At 37.9% G+C, this 20615-nt stretch overlaps 1 protein-coding gene across 1 annotated transcript in view; it reads right to left on the bottom strand.

Annotated features, from left to right (window-relative positions):
* Nucleotides 1–481: 481 nt before the first annotated feature.
* Nucleotides 482–20615, bottom strand: part of VSIG4 (V-set and immunoglobulin domain containing 4) — a 96743-nt gene continuing 76609 nt past the window's right edge. Inside the window, exon 7 of the mRNA XM_070365492.1 lies at nt 482–3268. Within this exon, the coding sequence (XP_070221593.1) occupies nt 3232–3268 (37 nt within the window). The 3' untranslated portion in view covers nt 482–3231. The remainder of the gene's footprint in view (nt 3269–20615) is intronic.

Genomic DNA, 20615 nt, shown 5'->3' with positions numbered 1-20615 from the left:
CCCTTCAGGCGGGCTCCTCTTTTGTGATCGAAGCAATGGGGGAACTTGATGTCTGGGAGACTGCAACATGGCAAATCAGCCTGTCCCGGATGTAAATTGGAAAATGTGCATCCTGTGGAAAAATACAAGCACATCCTCGACCGCTAGTTAATAATGGGTCAGGACCCTTCCATTGTCCTGAGAGGAGGTCCTTCCATTTAACTAATGGTTTTGCATTTAATTGCTCCAGGCACCAATGACGAAGCATCGCAGTAGTTCCAGCCAGATCAGTATTTAGAATATTTATTACGAAAAGAGCAAATATTTATTACGAAAAGAGCATGTTGCAAGATTTGATGGGGACAGCTATACTTAAACTCCCCTTCTTTTAGTTTTTGAATTTGGATTTTTTTTTTTTTTTATTTTTTTCACTTTTTTATTTTTTCTAAATATTTTTATCCACCACAGGTATACATGTGTTCCCCATCCTGAACCCTCCTCCCTCCTCCCTCCCCATACCATCCCTCTGGGTCGTCCCAGTGCACCAGCCCCAAGCATCCAGTATCGTGCATTGAACCTGGACTGGCATCTCGTTTCATACATGATATTTTACATGTTTCAATGCCATTACTCCATATTCATTTCTAATTTTGTTGACTTGATTCTTCTCCCTTTGTTTCTTGAGGAGTCTGGCTAATGTTTTTTCTATTTTACTTATCTTCTCAAAGAACTAGCTTTTAGCTTTGTTGATTTTTGCTATGGTCTCCTTTGTTTATTTCTGCCCTAATTTTTATGATTTATTTCCTTCTACTAAACCTGGGGTGCTTAATTTCTTCCTTTTCTAGTTGCTTTACATGTAAAGTTAGGTTATTTCTTTGACTTTTCTCTTGTTTCTTGAGGTAAGCTTGTATTGCTTTGAACCTTCCCTTTAGCACTGCTTTTACTCCACCCCATAGATTTTGTGTTGTGTTTTCATTTTCATTCATTTCTATGCATATTTTGATTTCTTTTTTGACTTTTGTGGTTTGTTGGTTATTCAGAAGCGTGTTCTTTAGCCTCCATATGTTTGTATTTTTAATAGTTTTTCCTGTAATTGACATCTAATCTGACCGAAATGTGATCAGAAAAGATGCTTGGAATGACTTCAATGCTTTTTTAATTTACCAAGACTAGATTTGTGGCCCAGGATGTGATCTATCCTGGAGAAGTTTCCATGTGAACTTTAGAAAAAGATGAAATTCATTGTTTTGGGGTGAAATGTCCTATAGATATCAATTAGATCTAAATGGTCCATTGTATCATTTAAAGTTTGTGTTTCCTTGCTAATTTTCTGTTTAGTTGATCTATCCATAGGTGTGAGTGGGGTATTAAAGTCTTCCACTATTTTTGTGTTACTGATAATTTCCCCTTTTTTACTTGTTAGCATTTGCCTTACATATTGAGGTGCTCCTAAGTTGGGTGCATATATATCTATAATTGTTATATCTTCTTCTTGGATTGATCCTTTGATCGTTATGTAGTGTCCTTCTTTGTCTCTTTTCACAAACTTTATTTCAAAGTCTATTTTATCTGATATGAGCATTGCTACTTCTGCTTTCTTTTGGTCTCCATTTGTGTAAAATATCTTTTTCCAGCCCTTCATTTTCAGTCTGTATGTGTCCCCTGTTTTGAGGTGGTTCTCTTGTAGATAACATATACAGGGGTCTTGTTTTTGTATCCATTCAGCCAGTCTTTATCTTTTGGCTGGGGCATCAACCCATTTACATTTAAGGTAATTATTGATAAGTATGATCCCATTGCCATTTACTTTGTTGTTCTGGGTTCGAGTTTTTAAACCTTTTTTGTATTTCCTGTCTAGAGAAGATCCTTCAGTACTTGTTGAAGAGCTGGTTTGGTGGTGCTGAATTCTTTCAACTTTTGCTTGTCTGTAAAGCTTTTGATTTCTCCTTCATATTTGAATAAGATCCTTGCTGGGTACAGTAATCTGGGTTGTAGGTTTTTCTCTTTCATCACTTTAAGTATGTCCTGCCATTCCTTTCTGGCCTGAAGAGTTTCTATTGAAAGATCAGCTGTTATCCTTATGGGAATCCCCTTGTGTTATTTGTTGCTTTTCCTTTGCTGCTTTTAATATTTGCTCTGTGTTTGATATTTGTTAATTTGATTAATATGTATCTTGAGGTGTTTTGCCTTGGGTTTATCCTGTTTGGGACTCTCTAAGTTTCTTGGACTTGGGTGGGTATTTCCTTCTTCATTTTAGGGAAGTTGTCAACTATTATGTCCTCAAGTATTTTCTCATGGCCTTTCTTTTTGTCTTCTTCTTCTGAGACTCCTATGGTTTGAATTTTGGGATGTTTGACATTGTCCCAGAGGTCTCTGATGTTGTCCTCATTTTTTAAAATTCTTTTTTCTTTTTTCCTCTCTGCTTCATTTATTTCTTCCATTCTATGTTCCACCTCACTTATCCTATCTTCTGCCTCAGTTATTCTACTCTTGGTTCTGTCCAGAGTTTTTTTTTTTTTTTTTTTTTTGATCTCAGTTATTGTATTATTTATTATTGATTGACTCTTTTTTATTTCTTCTAGATCCTTGTTAAACATTTCTTGCATCTTCTCAATCCTTGTCACCAGACTATTTATCTGTAACTCCATTTTGCTTTCAAGATTTTGGATCATTTTTACTATCATTATTTTGAATTCTTTTTCAGGTAAACTCCTTATCTCCTCCTCTTTTGTTTGGTTTGGTAGGCAGTTATCATGTTCCTTTACCTGATGAATATTTCTCTGCCTTTTCATCTTGTTTATATTGCTGTGTTTTGGTGGCCTTTCTGTATGCTGGTTCTTTGTGGTTCCTATTTATTGTGGAGGTTGCTCCCTGTGGGTGGGGTTGGACGAGTGGCTTGTCAAGGTTTCCTGGTTAGGGAAGCTTACGTTGACATTCTGGTGGGAGGAGCTGGATCTCCTCTCTGGAGTGCAGTGAAGTGTCCAGTAGTGGGTTTTGAGGTGTCCATGGGTTTGATGTGACTTTTGGCTGCCTGTACTTTAATGCTCAGGTTTATGTTCCGACATTGTTGGAGAATTAGCTCGATATGTCTTGCTCTGAAACTTGTTGGTTCTTAAGTGGAGCTTGGTTTCAGTGTAGCTATGGAGCCTTTTGGATGAGCTCTCATCAATTAATGTTACCTGGAGTCAGGAGTATTCTGGAGTTCTCAAGTTTGGGATTTAAGCCTCTTGCCTCTGGTTTTCAGTCTTATTTTTACAGTAGCCTTAAGACTTCTCCATCCATACAGCACCTATGATAAAACATCTAGGTTAATGGCAAAAAGATTCTCTACAGTGCGGGACACCCAGAAAGGTTCACAGAGTTACATGGGGAAGAGAAGAGGGAGGAGGGAGATCAAGGTCACCAGGAGGAGAAGACAGGGAATCAAGCAGGGAGAGAGCAATCTAGCCAATAATCAATTCTTTATATGCTCTCCACCATCTGGAACACTCAGAGAGGTTCACGGAGCTACATAGAGAAGAAAAGAGGGAGGAAGGAAATAGAGGTGACCAGGAGGAGAAGAGGGGGAGTCAAAAGGAGAGAAACAGATCTAGCCAGTAATCAGTTCCCTAAGTGTTCTCCACAGCCCAGAACACCCAAAGAGATTCACAGAGTTGTGTAGAGAAGAGAAGGGGGATGGAGGAGATAGAGGTGACCTGGGAGAGAAAAAGGAGAGTCAACAGAGGGAGAGAGCAATCAAGCTAGTAATCACACTCCTACGTAAAAATGGATACTAAAGATTGGATTCTTAAAGGTGCAAAATTGATAACAAAAAACAAAAAGCAAAGATTAAAAATCTAGATTAGAGGTTAGACTCTCAAAAATACTATATTAAAAATACAAAACAAAATCAATCACAAAATTATAAAAAATATATATGTGAAATTTGCTTTAAAAATAGGGTCTTTTTTTTGCAAGGTAATAGTAGGTTATAAAAATGAAAATTAAAGGAGTAATAAGGAATTTAAAAATTAAAAAATGATAATAGTAAAATATATCTTAGAATTTCTCTGGAGCTGTTGAGGGCAGTGTGGTGCCAGTTTAGTTTCAGATAGTTCCTTGTTCCAGCTTATACTTCTTCTCAAGGTCTATAGGCCCCTTCTAGTATAGTCAGTGCTAACTGCAGGGTTTTAATCTGTTGCACCTGTCACTTCCAGAGCAGTTCCCTCTTCTTTGTTTATTTTGACTTCCTCTGTTTCCAAGTCTCTTCAGTGTCTAATTTCCGCCCTGACACAAGGGGGCGAAGGTGGTCACTTATTTAGGCTAACTTGTTTAGTTGTACTGTGGGGAGGGAGAAACACTGCAAACAAATATCACTGGCATGTGTGGGGAGTTCTTGCAGTGTCTCGGCCACACTGGGTTTGCCCCACACTCTCAGTATGTGTGCTTTCCCAGTCTACACTGCCCAGGCTTCAGACTGTTCTGCAGCGGAACTGTCTAAAGTGGGCCCTGGGTTGGGTGCACTTCCCAGTCCTAAGCCACTCAGGTTCAGGTTCTCAGGTACCCCACAAAGGCACAGACTCGGTTGGGCCTGCTTTTTGTGCCCTTCCAAGGTCCAAGCAGCTCAGGCGACCAGGTGCTTGGCGAGCACACTCCCAATTTGGTGGTGCATCTTATCACCTCCCCAGTCCCAGGCACTTGGTTTCCTGGGTGCACCACAAGAGCACTGTCTCAGGTATGCCGTGTGTCTCCTTTGGAGGGCTGATCTCTGATTGCCACCATCCTGGTGGATGTCAACTGTCCAGGATCCCAGGAAGACTGGTTAGTAACTGGGAGCCTACTCACAGTTTGGTGGAGGATGCCATCTCTGGGGTCAAGATTGCCTCTCACCTTCTGGCTCTGGCTGCAGCCTGCCTGCCTCTCTGCCTCCAGTGGGGGAAGGGGCTGATCTGCATTCGGCTAGCTCTCCTTTGGTGTTCGCTCAATCCTTTGTTCTGTGAGCAGGCCAGGCTGTTGTGGGAAAGTTCTCTCTCTCTTTTTTTTCTTTTTTCCTCTGGCTATCGCAGTTTGGGTTGCTATCTCACCTTAGCTCCCTCAGATTGTTCTCAGGGCATTCAGGCCTGGTCCCCACCCTAAGTATGCAGCCTAGACCTCCCTGTTCAGCCCCCATTCAGCTCACTGCTGGCAGACTCCAGCGTCTGGGCTACCTCTCCGCTGAGAGTTTCGGCTAGGCGTGTAATCTGTGGGTTTGTTTGTTTGTTTGTTTTTTCCTCCCGGTTATGTTGCCCTTGGAGATTCCAAAACTCTCCACAAACCTGCCGGTGAGAGGGTTTCCTGGTGTTTGGAAACTTCTCCTCTTTCATGACTCCCTCCCCAGACCAGGTCTCTGTCCCTAACTCTTTTGTCTCTCTTTTTATCTTTCATATTTTGTCCTTCCTCCTTTTGAAGAGAATGGGTTGCCTTTCTGGGTGCTTGGTATTCTCTGCCAGGGTTCAGAAGTTGTATTGTGGAATTTGCTCAGCACTCAAATGTTCTTTCCATGAATTTGTGGGGGAGAAAGTGGTCTCCCCGTCCTATTCCTCTGCCATCTTAGGTCCGCCCCCTGATTTGCATTTTTTAATTTTTTATTTTAATTTAATTTAATTTAATTTTTTCCCCATGCCTTAAGGTAATTTATTTTTTTAAAATTTTATTTTATTTTTAAACTTTACATAATTGTATTAGTTTTGCCAAATATCAAAATGAATCCATCACAGGTATACATGTGCTCCCCATCCTGAACCCTCCTCCCTCCTCCCTCCCCATACCATCCCTCTGGGTCGTCCCAGTGCACTAGCCCCAAGCATCCAGTATCGTGCATTGAACCTGGACTGGCATCTCGTTTCATACATGATATTTTACATGTTTCAATGCCATTGTCCCAAATCTTCCCATCCTCTCCCTCTCCCACAGAGTCCATAAGACTGTTCCATACATCAGGGTCACTTTTGCTGTCTCGTACAAAGGGTTATTGTTATCATCTTTCTAAATTCCATATATATGCATTAGTATACCGTATTGGTGTTTTTCCTTCTGGCTTGCTTCACTCTGTATAATAGGCTCCAGTTTCATCCACCTCATTAGAACTGATTCAAATGTATTCTTTTTAATGGCTGAGTAATACTCCATTGTGTATATGTACCATAGCTTTCTTATCCATTCATCTGCTGATGGACATCTAGGTTGCTTCCATGTCCTGGCTATTATAAACAGTGCTGCGATGAACATTGGGGTACACGTGTCTCTTTTCCTTCTGGTTTCCTCAGTGTGTATGCCCAGCAGTGGGATTGCTGGATCATAAGGCAGTTCTATTTCCAGTTTTTTAAGGAATCTCCACACTGTTCTCCATAGTGGCTGTACTAGTTTGCATTCCCACCAACAGTGTAAGAGGGTTCCCTTTCCTCCACACCCTCTCCAACATTTATTATTTGTAGACTTTTGGATAGCAGCCATTCTGACTGGTGTGAAATGGTACCTCATAGTGGTCTTGATTTGCATTTCTCTGATAATGAGTGATGTTGAGCATCTTTTCATGTGTTTGTTAGCCATCTGTATGTCTTCTTTGGAAAAATGTCTATTTAGTTCTTTGGCCCATTTTTTGATTGGGTCATTTATTTTTCTGGAGTTGAGCTGGAGGAGTTGCTTGTATGTTTTTGAGATTAGTTGTTTGTCAGTTGCTTCATTTGCTATTATTTTCTCCCATTCTGAAGGCTGTCTTTTCACCTTGCTGATAGTTTCCTTTGATGTGCAGAAGCTTTTAAGAACTCTCCAGAAAGCAGGAATAGAAGGAACATACCTCAACATAATAAAAGCTATATATGACAAACCCACAGCAAACATTATCCTCAATGGTGAAAAATTGAAAGCATTTCCTCTAAAGTCAGGAACAAGACAAGGGTGCCCACTTTCACCATTACTATTCAACATAGTTTTGGAAGTTTTGGCCACAGCAGTCAGAGCAGAAAAAGAAATAAAAAGGAATCAAATTGGAAAAGAAGTAAAACTCTCACTATTTGCAGATGACATGATCCTCTACATAGAAAACCCTAAAGACTCCACCAGAAAATTACTAGAACTAATCAATGACTATAGTAAAGTTGCAGGATATAAAATCAACACACAGAAATCCTTGCATTCCTATACACTAATAATGAGAAAACAGAAAGAGAAATTAAGGAAAAAATTCCATTCACCATTGCAACGGAAAGAATAAAATACTTAGGAATATATCTACCTAAAGAAACTAAAGACCTATATATAGAAAAAACTATAAAACACTGGTGAAAGAAATCAAAGAGGACACTAATAGATGGAGAAATATACCATGTTCATGGATTGGAAGAATCAATATAGTGAAAATGAGTATACTACCCAAAGCAATCTATAGATTCAATGCAATCCCTATCAAGCTACCAACAGTATTCTTCACAGAGCTAGAACAAATAATTTCACAATTTGTATGGAAATACAAAAAAACCTCGAATAGTTAAAGCGATCTTGAGAAAGAAGAATGGAACTGGAGGAATCAACCTAACTGACTTCAGGCTCTACTACAAAGCCACAGTTATCAAGACAGTATGGTACTGGCACAAAGACAGAAATATAGATCAATGGAACAAAATAGAAAGCCCAGAGATAAATCCACACACGTATGGACACCTTATCTTTGACAAAGGAGGCAAGAATATACAATGGATTAAAGACAATCTCTTTAACAAGTGGTGCTGGGAAAACTGGTCAACCACTTGTAAAAGAATGAAACTAGAACACTTTCTAACACCATACACAAAAATAAACTCAAAATGGATTAAAGATCTAAACATAAGACCAGAAACTATAAAACTCCTAGAGGAGAACATAGGCAAAACACTCTCTGACATACATCTCAGCAGGATCCTCTATGACCCACCTCCCAGAATATCGGAAATAAAGCAAAAATAAACAAATGGGACCTAATTTAATTTTATTTTTTAACTTTACAATATTGTATTGGTTTTACCATATAGCAACATGAATCCGCCACAGGTATACACGTGCTCCCCATCCTGAACCCTCCTCCCTCCTCCTTCCCCGTACCATCCCTCTGGATTTGCATTTTTAAATAATGAGCAATGATTAGCATCTTTTCATGTGTTTGTTAGCCATCTGTATGTGTTCTTTAGATAAATGTCTGTTTAGGTCTTTTTACTGCTTGTTGATTGGGTTTTTTTTTTTTTTTTTTCTGGCATTCAATTGTATGAGCTGCTTGTGTATTTTGGAATTTAATCCTTTGTCAGTTGTTTCATTTGCTATTATTTTCTCCCATTCTGAGGGCTTTTTACCTTTTTTATAAAAGGTAAAAGGGCTTTTTACCTTTTACCTTCCTTGCTGTGAAAAAGCTTTTAAGTTTAATCAGGTCCCACTTGTTTACTTTTGTTTTTATTTCCATTACTCTAGGCGGTGGGTCATAAAGGATTTTGCTTTGATTTATCTCATCGAGTGTTCTGCCTATGTTTTCCTCTAAGAGTTTTATAGTTTCTCATCTTACATTTAGGTCTTTAATGCATTTTGAGCTTATCTTTGTGTATGATATTAGGAAATGTTCCAATTTCACTCTTTTACATGTAGCTGTCCAGTTTTCCCAGCACCATTTATTGAAGAATCTGTCTTTGCCCCATTGTATATTGTTGCCTCCTTTGTCAACAATAAGGCACCCATAGGCGCATGGGTTTATTTCTGGGCTTTCTATCTTGTTCCATTGATCTATATTTCTGTTTTTGTGCCAGTGCTATACACTCTTGATGTCTGTGGCTTTGTAGTATAATCTGAATCAGGAAGGTTGATTCTTCCAGCTTCATTCTTCTTTCTCAAGATTGATTTGACTATTCAAGATCTTTTGTGTTTCCATATGAATTGTGAAATATTTTTTCTAATTCTGTGAAAAATGCCATTGGTAATTTTCAGGGATCACATTGAATCTGTAGACTGCCTTTGGTAGCAGAGTCATTTTCAAAATATTGATTCTTCCTACCAAGGAACACTAAATATCTCTCCATCTGTTTACGTCATCTGTGATTTCTTTCATTAGTGCCTTATGATTTTCTCTGTACAGTTCTTTTGTCTCCTTAGGTAAGTTTATTCCTAGATATTTAATTCTTTTTGTTGTAATGGTGAATGGGATTCATTCCTTAATTTCTCTTTGTCATTTTTCATTGTTAATATATAGAAATGCAGTTGATTTCTGTGTATTGGTTTTCTATCCTACAACTCTGCTAAATTCACTGATTAGCTCTAGTAATTTTCTTATAGCATCTTTAGGGTTTTCTATGTATAATACCATGTCATCTGAAAATAGTGAGAGCTTTACTTCTTCTTTTCTGATATGGATTCTTTTTATTTATTTATTTCTTCTCTGATTGGTGTAGCTAGGACTTTCAGAACTATATTGATTAACAGTGATGAAAGTGGACACCCTTGTCTTGTTCCTGATCTTAGGGGGCACGCTTTCAATTTTTTCACCATTGAGAATAATGTTTTCTGTGGGCTTCTCATACATGGCCTTTAGTATGTTGAGGTAGGTTCCTTCTATGCCCATTTTTGAAGTTTTACTCATAAATAGGTGCTGAATTTTGTCAAAGGCTTTTTCTGCATCTATTGAGATGATCATATGATTTTTATCTTTCAATTTGTTAATATGGTGTATCACATTGTTTGATTTATATATATTGAAGAATCTTTGCATTCCTGGTATAAACTCAACTTGATCATGGTGTATGAGCTTTTTGATGTGTTGCTGAGTTCTATTTGCTAACATTTTTTGAGGATTTTTTCATCTAGGTTCATCAGTGATATTAGCCTGTAGTTTTCTTTTTTCTGTTGTCTTTGTCTGGTTTTGGTTTCAGGGTGATGGTGATATCATAGAATGTGTTTGGAAGTGTTCCTTGTTCAATGACCTTAAGGCATTCTTCTGCTTTTAGATGCTTCTCTTTGATAACTGACTTTTTCTGTTTGTATTTCTTGACCTTAGGCATAGACTTAGGGATCTGCTACTGTTATTCTCTAAATGTTCTTTCTTTTTGTGTCTTGCATCTCTATCACTTTATGTGTGTTTCTGTCTCTAAGAGAGATCTCCCCTCTCTGCTGAGACTCCCACATATCCTCAGGTGGTACCAAGCTATAAACATTTATACATTTCTTATAAATACTTACAAAATACTAAGGTTATTTTTCCAAAAGTCAAATTTTTAAAAATGCAAGATTTGCATTCAGTTAGTAGATAGCAGCTGTATACTAAAGTACTATCCATGCTATCTTGCTTTTAATTTCAGCATTTGGGGCCTCTTACCTCTTGCTTTCACCCCTTGTCCCAGTATGTTATCCCAGGTTAACCTTTATCTTGTCAAGTACAAATTGACACTGGCAATGGGCACTTGCCCTCAACTTCTATAAGGATTAACTCATGTGCTGATGAAGCTCCTGACATTCAATACCCCTGAAAGGAGTTCAGCATGGAGAACAGAAATTGAGGCAGGAAACAGAAGGCCCCCCACCCCCCAGTAAAGCAATTGGAGATTCATTCCTTATGGACCAAAACTCTGAATAGCAGGATAATTATGAGAGGAGGCTAGGCCCTGCTCAGACCACATATTTCTTGTTCTTGACATCAGGAGACCTCCTTGACCACACATACACAGAAAGGCTCTTTGGAAGCCAAAGGGGAATTATGTCAAGGGATGTTCTACCCAGATGCCTTTTCAGTAAAATCCACCTTGGCTAAGAGATGCATGCACACAGATGAGAGGTCCTGATGTGAAATGAAAATATCTCCTGCCATATTAATAAATAAGAAATGTCATAGCCATCAGCGATTTCTGGTCTCCAAATGTGAATTAGGGCTCCCAAAATTGTGATCCAGCAAATGCTGCCACCACTACCACCTCATGGTGATTGCTGAGGAGCTGGGGTGATGCAAGAAGCAGGGTGAACAAGGAAACAGGCTTGGCCCCAGATAGCTGAGGTGCATATGACAAGAATGAATTTAGTGAGCCCAGACTTGTATCTTCCTATACATAGAATGCTACATTCCTTAACTTGATACTTGATCTTTGATGTTCAGACTGCCTGCCCCCTCTGTTACAAACTAACTTGACTCCCTCTCCTTCCTCTTTGGAGCAGTTTTCTGGGCGCAGAGTCCTAAACATTCCCAACAAATAAAATAACTCTCTAATTTCAGGTTGTGACTATATTTTTTAGTTAACACTGAGATATACCAAATATGGACTGTGACTCAGGCAAATCAAAATGATTGGCCAAATGAAACAAAGAAGATATGCTCCATAGAAGTAATTGAAACTGCTGCAAGGGCACAACTCAGTGACTTTCTCTCACTGAATTCACCCATGTGCTTATCCACATGTACTGTACTTTTTTTCCTCTTATTAAGTACTTTACTATCTTCACTACTTTCTATTATAGTGGAAATTCTTTTCTGCAAAGCCAAAGGGCCAGGGCCTTTGTCACTGACCCCTGGTCTAGTGGCTAGGATCTGGTGCTTTCATGGCTGCGACCCAGCCCAATCTCTGGCTGGCAACCCAAGCACCTCTCCAAGCCATTGCAGGCTGAGGCCACAGGAGATCAAATGAGGTGCTCTGTGCTCCAGTAAACTGTCAGGATGGGTCTTTCAGCTCAGTTCAGTCGCTCAGTCATGTCCGACTCTTTGCGACCTCATGAATCACAGCATGCCAGGCCTTCCTGTCCATCACCAACTCCCGGAGTTCACTCAGACTCACGTCCATCGAGTCAGTGATGCCATCCAGCCATCTCATCCTCTGTTGTCCCCTTTTCCTCCTACCCCCAATCCCTCCCAGCATCAGAGTCTTTTCCAAAGAGTTTACCCTTTGCATGAGGTGGCCAAAGTACTGGAGTTTCAGCTTTAGCATCATTCCTTCCAAAGAAATCCTAGGGCTGATCTCCTTCAGAATGGATGGGTCTTTAGCTAGTTAGATATTTTCAGGAGCTGATTTTATGAGCCAGGTTATTGTATCTCCTCATATCTAGAAAAACACTAAAATTCTTCATGGTGACACTGTTCCTTGGGATTAATAAAGTTTCATGAGACTAGAAGAAACCTTCTGGAAATATGTGCTTGTTTGCATGTATTCCCTTTTCACCAAAATCACACATGTACTGACCTTTCCGCCTACCTCTTTGGAGAAGTTTGTCAGAGCTATCTGAGGTACTATCTCCCAGGCTGAAGTCCTCATTTTGCCTCAAATAAAACTTAACTCGCAATTCTCACATTATATGTTTTTTAATGTTGGTAATATCTTGGTTTAAGCTGCTGCCCCCGCTACTAACACCATCCTCTTTTCATTTCATTGCACCTATACGAGTATTTGGAGGATTAATTTGAAGTCCTGTGTTCTCCAGAAAGCATTCCAGGATACTGAAAAACATGATTGCAGTTAGCATGGAATCTTAGAATGTCTTTTAACTGGTCATTTAGAATTCAGAGATAGATATCTTTTCAATTCTATCTTAACTTTTTTCAAGAGCAGATACACTTCTCTGGTGGTAGTCACATAGTTTTAGCACAACACTTAGATATACATTCTAGTGAACTGTTTTTCCAAATCTAAGCAAATACCTGTTTGACAACAGGTAAAATTACTTGAATCTGGAATGAATGATGTCAGCCCACAAGGTAGACTTTAGCTGGTGAAACAAAAATCAACAAAGCCAAAAGCTGGTTCTTTGAAAGGATAAATAAAATTGACAAACCATTAGCCAGACTCATCAAGAAACAAAAGGAGAAAGTCAGATCAATAAAATTAGAAATGAAAATGGAGAGATCACAACAGACAACACAGAAATACAAAGGATCATAAGAGACTACTATCAGCAATTATATGCCAATAAAATGGACAACGTGGAAGAAATGGACAAATTCTTAGAAAAGTACAACTTTCCAAAACTGAACCAGGAAGAAATAGAAAATCTCAACAGACCCATCACAAGCATGGAAATTTAAACTGTAATCAGAAATCTTCCAGCAAACAAAAGCCCAGGTCCAGACAGCTTCACAGCTGAATTCTAAAAAATTTAGAGAAGAGCTAACACCTATCCTACTCAAACTCTTTCAGAAAGTTGCAGAGGAAGGTAAACTTCCAAACTCATTCTACGCGGCCACCATCATCCTAATACCAAAACCTGACAAAGATGCCACAAAAAAAGAAAACTACAGGCCAATATCACTGATGAACATAGATGCAAAAATCCTTAACAAAATTCTAGCAATCAGAATCCAACAACACATTAATAAGATCATACACCATGACCAAGTGGGCTTTATCCCAGGGATGCAAGGATTCTTCAGTATCCACAAATCAATCAATGTAATACACCACATCAACAAATTGAAAAATAAAAGACATATGATGATCTCAATAGATGCAGAGAAAGCCTTTGACAAAATTCAACATCCATTTATGATAAACTCTCCAGAAAGCAGGAATAGAAGGAACATACCTCAACATAATAAAAGCCATATATGACAAACTCACAGCAAACATTATCCTCAAGGGTGAAAAATTGAAAGCATTTCCCCTAAAGTCAGGAACAAAACAAGGGTGCCCACTTTCACCACTACTATTCAACATAGTTTTGGAAGTTTTGGCCACAGCAATCAGAGCAGAAAAAGAAATAAAAGGAATCCAAATTGGAAAAGAAGAAGTAAAACTCTCACTGTTTGCAGATGACATGATCCTCTACATAGAAAATCCTAAAGGCTCCACCAGAAAATTACCAGAGCTAATCAATGAATATAATAAAGTTGCAGTATATAAAATCAACACACAGAAATCCCTTGCATTCCTATACACTAATATGAGAAAATAGAAAGAGAAATTAAGGAAACAATTCCATTCACCATTGCAATAAAAAGAATAAAATACTTAGGAATATATCTACCTAAAGAAACTAAAGATATATATATATATATATATATATATATATATATATATGTAACTATAAAACACTGGTGAAAGAAATCAAAGAGGACACTAATAGATGGAGAAATATACCATGTTCATGGATCGGAAGAATCAATATAGTGAAAATGAATATACTTCCCAAAGGAATCTATAGATTCAATGCAATCCTTATCAAGCTACCAACGGTATTCTTCACAGAGCTAGAACAAATAATTTCGCAATTTGTATGGAAACACGAAAAACCTAGAATAACCAAAGTAATCTTGAGAAAGAAGAATGGAACTGGAGGAATCAACCTGCCTGACTTCAGGCTCTACTACAAAGCCACAGTCATTAAGACAGTATGGTACTGGCACAAAGACAGAAATATCGATCAATGGAGCAAAGTAGAAAGCCCAGAGATAAATCCACGCACCTATGGACACCTTATCTTTGACGAAGGAGGCAAGAATATACAATGGAGAAAAGACAATCTCTTTAACAAGTGGTGCTGGGAAAACTGGTCAACCACTTGTAAAAGAATGAAACTGGAACACTTTCTAACAGCATACACAAAAATAAACTCAAAATGGATTAAAGATCTAAACATAAGATCAGAAACTATAAAACTCTTAGAGGAGAACATAGGCAAAACACTCTCTGACATAAATCACAGCAGGATCCTCTATGACCCACCTCCCAGAGTAATGGAAATAAAAGCAAAAATAAACAAATGGGATCTAATTAAAATTAAAGGTTCTGTACAACAAAAGAAACTATAAGCAAGGTGAAAAGACAACCTTCAGAATGGGAGAAAATAATAGCAAATGAAGCAACTGACAAACAACTAATCTCAACAATATACAAACAACTCCTGCAGCTCAATTCCAAAAAAATAAACGACTCAATCAAAAAATGGGCCAAAGAACTAAATAGACATTTCTCCAAAGAAGACATACAGATGGCTAACAAACACACGAAAAGATGCTCAACATCACTCATTATCAGAGAAATGCAAATGTAAACCACAATGAGGTACCATTTCATGCCAGTCAGAATGGCTGTGATCCAAAAGTCTACTGTACTTTGGCCACCTCATGCAAAGAATTGACTTATTGGAAAAGACTCTGATGCTGGGAAGGATTGGGGGCAGGAGGAGAAGGGGACGACAGAGGTTGAGATGGCTGGATGGCATCGCTGACTCAATGGATGTGAGTCTGAGTGAACTCTGGGAGTTGGTGATGGACAGGGAGGCCTGGCATGCTGCTATTCATGGGGTCACAAAGAGTTGGACACGACTTAGCAACTGAACTGAACTGAAAATTCTACAAGCAATAAATGCTGGAGAGGATGTGGAGAAAAGGGAACCCTCTTACACGGTTGGTGGGAATGAAAACTAGTACAGCCACTATGGAGAACAGTGTGGAGATTCCTTAAAAAACTGGAAATAGAACTGCCATACGACCCAGCAATCCCACTGCTGGGCATACACACTGAGGAGACCAGAATTGAAAGAGACACGTGTACCCAATGTTCATTGCCACACTGTTTATAATAGCCAGGATATGGAAGAACTCTAGATGTCCATCAGCAGATGAATGGATAAGAAAGCTGTGGTACATATACACAGTGGAGTATTACTCAGCCATTAAAAAGGATACATTTGAATCAGTTCTAATGAGATTGTTGAAACTGGAGCCAATTATACAGAGTGAAGTAAGACAGAAAGAAAAACACCAATACAGTATACTAACACATAAATATGGAATTTAGAAAGATGGTAATGATAACCCTGTATGCGAGACAGCAAAACAGACACAAATGTATAGAGCAGTCTTTTGGACTCTGTGGGAGGTGGATGCGGGGGATGAATTGGGAGAATGGCATTGAAACATGTATAATATCATATAAGAAACGAATCACCAGTCCAGGTTTGATGCATGATACATGATGCTTGGGGCTGGTGCACTGGGATGACCCAGAGGGATGGTATGGGGAGGGAGGTGGGAGGGGGGTTCAGGATTGGGAACACGTGTACACCCGTGGTGGATTCATGTTGATGTATGGCAAATCCAATATTGTAAAGTAATTAGCCTCTAATTAAAATAAATAAATTAAAAAAAATCCCCACTAAAAAAAAAATTGAATCAATGGTCAATTAAATAATCAATTGCCTTATCAGGTAATCATCTCATGTTTATCAGAATATTAGCAAATCTGTTACAGTAGGCAGGTAGCTAGATATGAGCAGAGAAAGGGCGTCAGGGGACAGGTAGCAAGAAACCATGCATCTTGTAAACAACAGGGATCCATGGGCAGACAGAAGTGGGAACCTCCATATTGACAAGAAACCATACATTTTGGGTGATAAGTGTCCTAGAAGAAAGTCAGGAATCTCCTGTGTCAGAATGTGATCTGTTGTTCATTATACTCTCATTACAATAAAATTAGCCTTGCAGATAAGAAGTACCTACCAATTGTGCACCAACACAGGGAAGCCTGGTGGGCTACAGTCCATGGGGCACAAAGAGCTGGAAACAACTCAGTGACTGAGCATATACACAGGCTCACACAATCAGCCTACCAAAGAAACCCAGGGCAGCTACTCTCTGTCTGCCTGTTCTCCCTCTGAGAGCATATTTTTGCTTAAATAAATCCTCACTTTACTTTCTTGACTTCACTGTCTGGTCTCTGAGTTATTTCTGTGACAGGGCAAGAACCTAAAATTCACTGGAACACATTGAGCTATGGTATTGAGTACATACTATGTGCCAAGTACTGAACTGGGAAATGTCACATACCCTTTTCATATAACTTTCACAACAGCCCTGAGAATAATTTCCCACTTACAGGATGAGATAATCCTTAAGACTTCCATACAAAATCATTGTTACATGCCAGAGCACTTCCCATGGAGGAGGGTCTCACCAAGGATCAATCTTTGATTAGAAATATCCAAAGCAGGGCAGAGTTGAATTCTCTGTATAGTGCCAGAGCTTTGTGCCCTTTTCTACCAAAAGGTCTACAGACTTAGTCAGTGCCTTATTATAAATTAGAACAAAGATAGGTAGGGAATCTTAAGGTAATCTCTTTAATGTGAAATCAGTAAAAGGGCTTGGGTTTTTAACAAAAGTGTTTTATAGTCAATTAGCTACCTATACCTTTATATATAAGAATATATACTATATATATCTATATGCATGTTAGTCACTCAGTCATGTCTGACTCTGCAACCCCATGGACTGTAGTTCACCAGGATCCTCTGTCCATGGAATTCTCCAGGTAAGAATACTGAAGTGGATTACCATTCCCTTCTCCAGGGGATCTTCCCAACCCAGGGATCGAACCCAGGTCTCCTGCATTACAGGCAGATTCTTTACTCTCTCAGCCACCAGAGAAGAAACCAGGGAGGTCATATACATCTATATTTACATCTATATCCATATTTACAGCTATATCTATATAGAGATGAGGATCCTTAAATATGAGGTTCATGTCCTTTGACTCTATATTTTCACTTCTAGGATTCTATCATAAGGAAGTAATCTGACAAAGATGTATGTACCAGAATATTCATTGCTGCAGAGGTTATATTTTTGCCAATTCAGCAGACTGGGGACTGGAGATAGAAATTCAGTTATAAAAAATAAAGTTATTTTTCCTACTTACACACATTTATGGATTTACTGAAATTCATGCTTGAATAGGTACTTGATAGATTTATAAATTGATATATAGATATCTATATCTAGATATCTATAGAGATGAATGTTTATAATGGGCCACGTTAAATGTTCCAGAGAATGTCTAAATAAATATGATATAGCTATAAGAGATGCTATTTAACCATTAAAAGTCATGACTTTAAAGAATATTTAGTAAGATGGGAAAATGTCACTTTTTTGGTGTTAAGTGAATAAAAGAAGACAAAACACAGTTATGAAGCTTATAATCCCAATTAAGAAAATCAACCATTGCACACACACAGGAAAAAGGTAAAAAATGTCTTTAAAAAGTTAGCTGTGTTTACTTCTTGATTCTAAAATTGTGGATTTTTTTCCTCTGCATATATTTAATTCTCCACACTTTTAAAGTTTTCTATTCTGAACATGTTTTACTTTTATAATAACAAAGAAAAAGTGTTTTACAAAAAAGGTTTGTATGTGTATGTTTCCTTGGGAGTGGGGATAGAAGAACACCAATGGGAGATAAGGAAAATAAATGGTACTTTCAGCTAGGGGGACAAGGAGCTAGAAGAGAAGGAATGCAGTCAAGGTTAGGATAGCCTATTGAAAGATGGGTTTCGCTATTTAGAAGAATTGTTGCTCCTTTGTTGGGGTTCAGAAGGAAATTAGAACCTGAAGTGTCTGTATTGGAAGCAAAAGTTCTGTGTTGATATGTTCTATAATGGTGGGAGTTGGAGGAGAGGGGTCATGTGCAAAGCAGTAGCAGTGGGAAGTAAAGTGAAGGAGTCTCAATTCAACCTTAGAGCAGGAATTTGGTTTTAGTCCTTCCACTCCCACTCCCAATCCCATGGCCCTGCAATAGACCTGACACAGAATAAACTGCTCAGTGTGTAAGTGTTTTTTGACTGGACTTCTGAGTGGCAGAGATCGAGGCCCTTCTACCTAAAGATTTCCATCTAGGCTTTTCTTTTACATCACTGACTTCTTTTGTTTTACGGGAGCCTGCATCTTTAAAAAGGCAAATTCAGTGGCTATCATAATTTATTTTTCAGCTTATTTTTTATTATATAAATATTATATATTTATTATAGACAAATGAAAAAATACAGGTAAGCAAATCCACAGAAGATGTAAAATAAAACTATCTAAATTTCCACCACCGCCACAACCACATAAAGATAACTGTGTAAACATTTCAGTGTACATCCTTCCAGACATTTTTCTCTGTGTATATTTACCCTTATAATTCAATTATGTGTTTTGTAACCATGTCTTTTCACTTAACAATTTAACACAAACCACTTTTCAGGTTATTTTTATTTTGGGATCTTCAAAAAAATTTTTTTTAGCTACTCACATAATATTTTAATGTATTGTTCTTTCAAAAATTTAAGTATATAAAATTTACAGGTAAGATTAATATCTTCTTTAATCAGCAGTCCCATCTTATCTTAGTCTTGGTCCCCTCCCCCACCCCTCAGAAATAACTACTATTATCATAGTATGTATATCTTCTTACAGGTGGTTCTCTAAAGATTTATGTGTAAGACATTATTTTGGTGATATACATGGTATTTATTATCAACATAAATTGTGACATACTGTACATATTAGTCTGCAATTTACTTTTTTCACTCAAAATCATGACTTCAATATCTAAACACATCTCATTTCATTAAGCTGATGTGTGGTATCATGTAGTAGAGATGCACCATTGTTTATTCAACTATGTCACTTATTGATGTAAGTTTAAGTTGTTTTCAATCTTTCACTGTTACAAACAGCACTGAAATAAATATGCTTGGCAAGACTCCTTGTGCACATGTGTACAAATGTTCCTTTAGGATAGATATGAGGAGAGTAATTAGTATGTCATGGGATGCATAGCCCTCAGCTTCAATAATTAACACATGGCCAAACTTGTTTCATTTATACTCCACTTCCCCATATATATTAGATTATTTTAAAGTGAATTATATAATTTGGATGCCTATTTTAACATTTAGTGTATGTTGAAAAATCCCTTTCAAAATGACTGAACCAATTTATATTCTCATTAGCAGTGCATGAGATTATTTTCAACAAGTTTGCCAAACTTGAAATTATCAAACTTTATTTTTTGGTGATTAGAAGTAGTATTTTATTATTGTTTTAATTTGCATTTCCCTGATTAGTAGTAAAATTGCCCAATTTCAAGTTATCATATGAAATATCTTTTCATATATTTGTTGGTGTATTTAATGTTGTCCTAGAGGACTCTTGAACTATCATCATTTCTTACATTTTTTTTCTTTTTTAAAAATTACTTATTTTTAATTGATTGATGATTGCTTTATAATATTGATTTGATTTCTGTTATACATCAGCATGAATTAACCATCTGTGTACACTCTTTTTTTAAATTCTGTTCCACTGCAGTGATTTCTTCCATTTTGTCTTCCAGCTTGTTCTTCATTTATTTTTATTTTATTTTTTTAGCTATCATTCCTTTTAGGATATTTTTCATTTTAGTTATGGTATTCTGCAACTATCTTTGTTTGTTCCTTATGTCTTCTAGCCCTTTGTTCGGAGAAGGCAATGGCACCCCACTCCAGTACTCTTGCCTGGAGAATTCCATGGATGGAGGAGCCCGTTGGGCTGCCATCTATGGGGTCACACAGAGTTGGACACAACTGACGCGACTTAGCAGCAGCAGCAGCAGCCCTTTGTTAAACATTTCTCATATCTTCTCAGTCTGTGTATCCATCTTTTTCCAAGATCTTGAATCATCTTTATTATAATCACTCTGAATTCTTTTTCAGGTAGATTGCCTATCTCTACTTCACTTAGATATTCTTCTGGGGTATTATCTTATTCCTTCATCCATAACATATTCCTCTGCTATCTCATTTTGTCTAACTTTCTGAGTTTTCAGTCCCAAGCTTCAGGATAATAGTTCCTCTTGCATCTGGTGTCTTCACTCCAGTGGATGAGACTGGTCTAA

This window comes from Bos mutus, chromosome X (genome assembly GCF_027580195.1).
Source record: "Bos mutus isolate GX-2022 chromosome X, NWIPB_WYAK_1.1, whole genome shotgun sequence".
NCBI classification, from domain to species: Eukaryota; Metazoa; Chordata; class Mammalia; order Artiodactyla; family Bovidae; genus Bos; species Bos mutus.
Note: the sequence above shows the minus strand (reverse complement) of the source record. Positions and strands in the feature narration are given on the sequence as shown.